We start from the raw sequence: 2980 nt of genomic DNA on the forward strand, positions 1-2980 counted from the left end.
GGATGTAAACAAACCAACTGCTGTTGTGAGAGATGAACACAAGCACACAGACGCACACACACAGCACACACAGCACACGCACACACACATACACAAACACATATATACATACGAACACACATATATACATACACATGTGTGTGCATACAGACACACAGATACTCATATATACACATAAATACACATGTATACATACACATGTGTGCACACACACACACACACATACATATATATATCTTTTAAATCTATATCTATATATATGTGTGTATATATATATATATATATATATATACACACACATATATGTCCCTCCGACATCGCTTGAGAACCGATGCTGGTGTGTTTATGTCCCCGTCACTTAGCGGTTCGGCAAGAGAGACCGATAGAATAAGTACTAGGCTTCTAAAGAATAATTCCTGGGGTCGATTTGCTTGACTAAAGGTGGTGCTCCAGCATGGCCACAGTCAAAAGACTGAAACAAGTAAAAGAGTAAAAGAGTATACATATATATATATATATATATATAGATGCACACACACAAACACATACTGACATACACATATATTTATTTTACTTGAAATTCATAAAGGTAAAAAAATGCTCCTACATACTTCAAAAATTCAGGATCTCTTGATATTATATATTCAAATTCTACATATGACAGTTTTCCCTTGTGGTCAAAGTCTCCTTCTTCCAACACCTACAAAAAAAAAATAATAAAGCAACAAAACAAACAATAAATAAAATAAACCTGAACCTATTTTTGAACATGAACATTGTGGAAATATTTAAACTGACCACATCCAGCTGCTATATTCTACCTGTTTTATAATAATAATAATAATAATAATAATAATAATAATCCTTTCTATTATAAGCACAAGGCCTGAAATTTTGGGGGAGGGAGCTAGTCGATTACATCGACCCCAGTGCATAACTGGTACTGATTTATTGACACCAGAAGGATGAAAGGCAAAGTTGACCTCAGCGGAATTTGAACTCATAACGTAGCGATGGACGAAATACCACTAAGCATTTTGTCCGGCATGCTAATGATTCTGCCAGCTCGCCACCATAATGATGATGATAATAATAATAATGATAATAATAATAATAATAATAATAATAATAATCCTTTTTACTAAAGGCACAAGGCCAGAAATTTTGAGAGAGGGGACTAATTGATTATATCAACCCCATTGTTTCACTGGTACTTATTTTATCAACCCTGAAAGGATGAAAGGCAAAGTTAACCTTGCTGGAATTTGAACTCATGACATAAAGACAGGTGAAATATTGCAAACATTTTGCCCAGCATGCTAATGATTCTGCCAGCTTGCAATAATAACAATAATAATAATAATAATAATAAATAATATTAAAATTGCACTACTGGGTACTGCACACATCCTACGCAAAACACTTTCAATACAGTAAACATAAGAGCACCACAGCAAACCACAGCACATACCCAAGGCGCACAGAGCTGCGCTCGGTAGTGAAGTGAAAGCACGTTATAAAAATAAAACTACTGAATAATAATAATAATAATAATAATAATAATAAAACATGTGGAAGCTTAGTACTATGATAATACCAGTGGTAATTGGTGTGCTGGGAATGATAAAGAAGGGAACTGAGAAGTATATTAAGCAACTCCCTGGTAACTCCAATCTCTGTGAACCACAAAAGATAACCTTGATGGGTACAGCCCATAATACTAGGGAAAGCACTCTCCGTCTAAAATGGAATAAATGTGGCGATAATTTTAGCATGCATAGCAAAACAAAAGTGTCCTTGCTACTTGGCCTCTGGAGGATGCCCGGTACTAAGGCAGCTGAAATAAAGTTATAACGAAAAGAAACCATAAATGATAATAATAATAATAATAATAATAATGAAGTTATTGTATACAGTGCTTGGGTGCAGTACAATTTATCAGAAAAGGTAGGCAAAAGTGCATGGACAGTACATAGAATAAACAGTGAATGAATTGTTAAAATAAAAGGTAGTTGGGAGATTGGGTGTATTACTGGTGAATTTCAGAAAGCATGGAAGTTTTGAAGGATGTAGTGTCCCAACAGCTAACAACTGATGTGGGTAGTTCATTCCATGCTTCACAAAGTTCAAACTGGCTAGATCTGGCATCTCACACCTATTCTACAATGTCATTCTACAAATAAACAATCTCATAATTGAAATCTTTAAGTTAGAAGAAGAAATATGATTAATGGTTAATGTCAAAGCAATGAATAAATAAACATTACATTTGACAGGGTTATTAAGTTGAAATATTTACATATCCAGTGAATAAATTGCCTTTTAATTGATTTTTATAGCTGACTGATTATTGCATAACTAACTATTCAACTGTAAAGTAATTATAAAACCTGTTTCACAAGCAGACAGCAAATATAATTTCATGTTTACCCAGGGTCAAATGACTATAAGAAGGTTTACCTGTGAAGTCTTGATCATATTTTTCTATATTTTATTCTGAGATGAATTGAATTATGTTGTTTATTTTCTAGATTATTTCCTCCTCCTGTATGCATTGTCTTCGTATTTCACTTGGTATTCTCCTTAGGGGTGCAGGTGTGGCTGTGTGGCCGTGTGGTTTAAGAAGTTTGCTTTCTAACCATGTGGTTTCAGGTTCACTCCCACTGTGCAGCACCTTGGGAAAATGTTTTTCTTCTACCATAGACCTTAGCCAATGAATGCCTTCTGAATAAATTTTGTTGATGGAAGCTGTACTTACTTACTTACTTTTACTTTAACTTGTTTCAGTCATTTGACTGCGGCCATGCTGGAGCACCACCTTTAGTCGAACAAATCGACCCCCAGGACTTGTTCTTTGTAAGCCTAGTACTTATTCTATCGGTCTCTTTTGCCGAATCGCTAAGTGACAGGGACATAAACACACCATCATCGGTTGTCACGCAATGCTAGGGAGACAAACACACACACACACACACACACA

General features: G+C 35.1%; 1 protein-coding gene across 1 annotated transcript in view; it reads right to left on the bottom strand.

Annotated features, from left to right (window-relative positions):
• Positions 1-2980, bottom strand: part of LOC106872495 (calcium and integrin-binding family member 2) — a 24112-nt gene that overhangs the window by 1236 nt on the left and 19896 nt on the right. The window contains exon 6 of the mRNA XM_014919514.2: positions 612-700. Coding sequence (XP_014775000.1) covers positions 612-700 — 89 coding nt within the window. The remainder of the gene's footprint in view (positions 1-611; positions 701-2980) is intronic.

Source organism: Octopus bimaculoides, chromosome 10 (assembly GCF_001194135.2).
Source record: "Octopus bimaculoides isolate UCB-OBI-ISO-001 chromosome 10, ASM119413v2, whole genome shotgun sequence".
Lineage (NCBI taxonomy): Eukaryota > Metazoa > Mollusca > Cephalopoda > Octopoda > Octopodidae > Octopus > Octopus bimaculoides.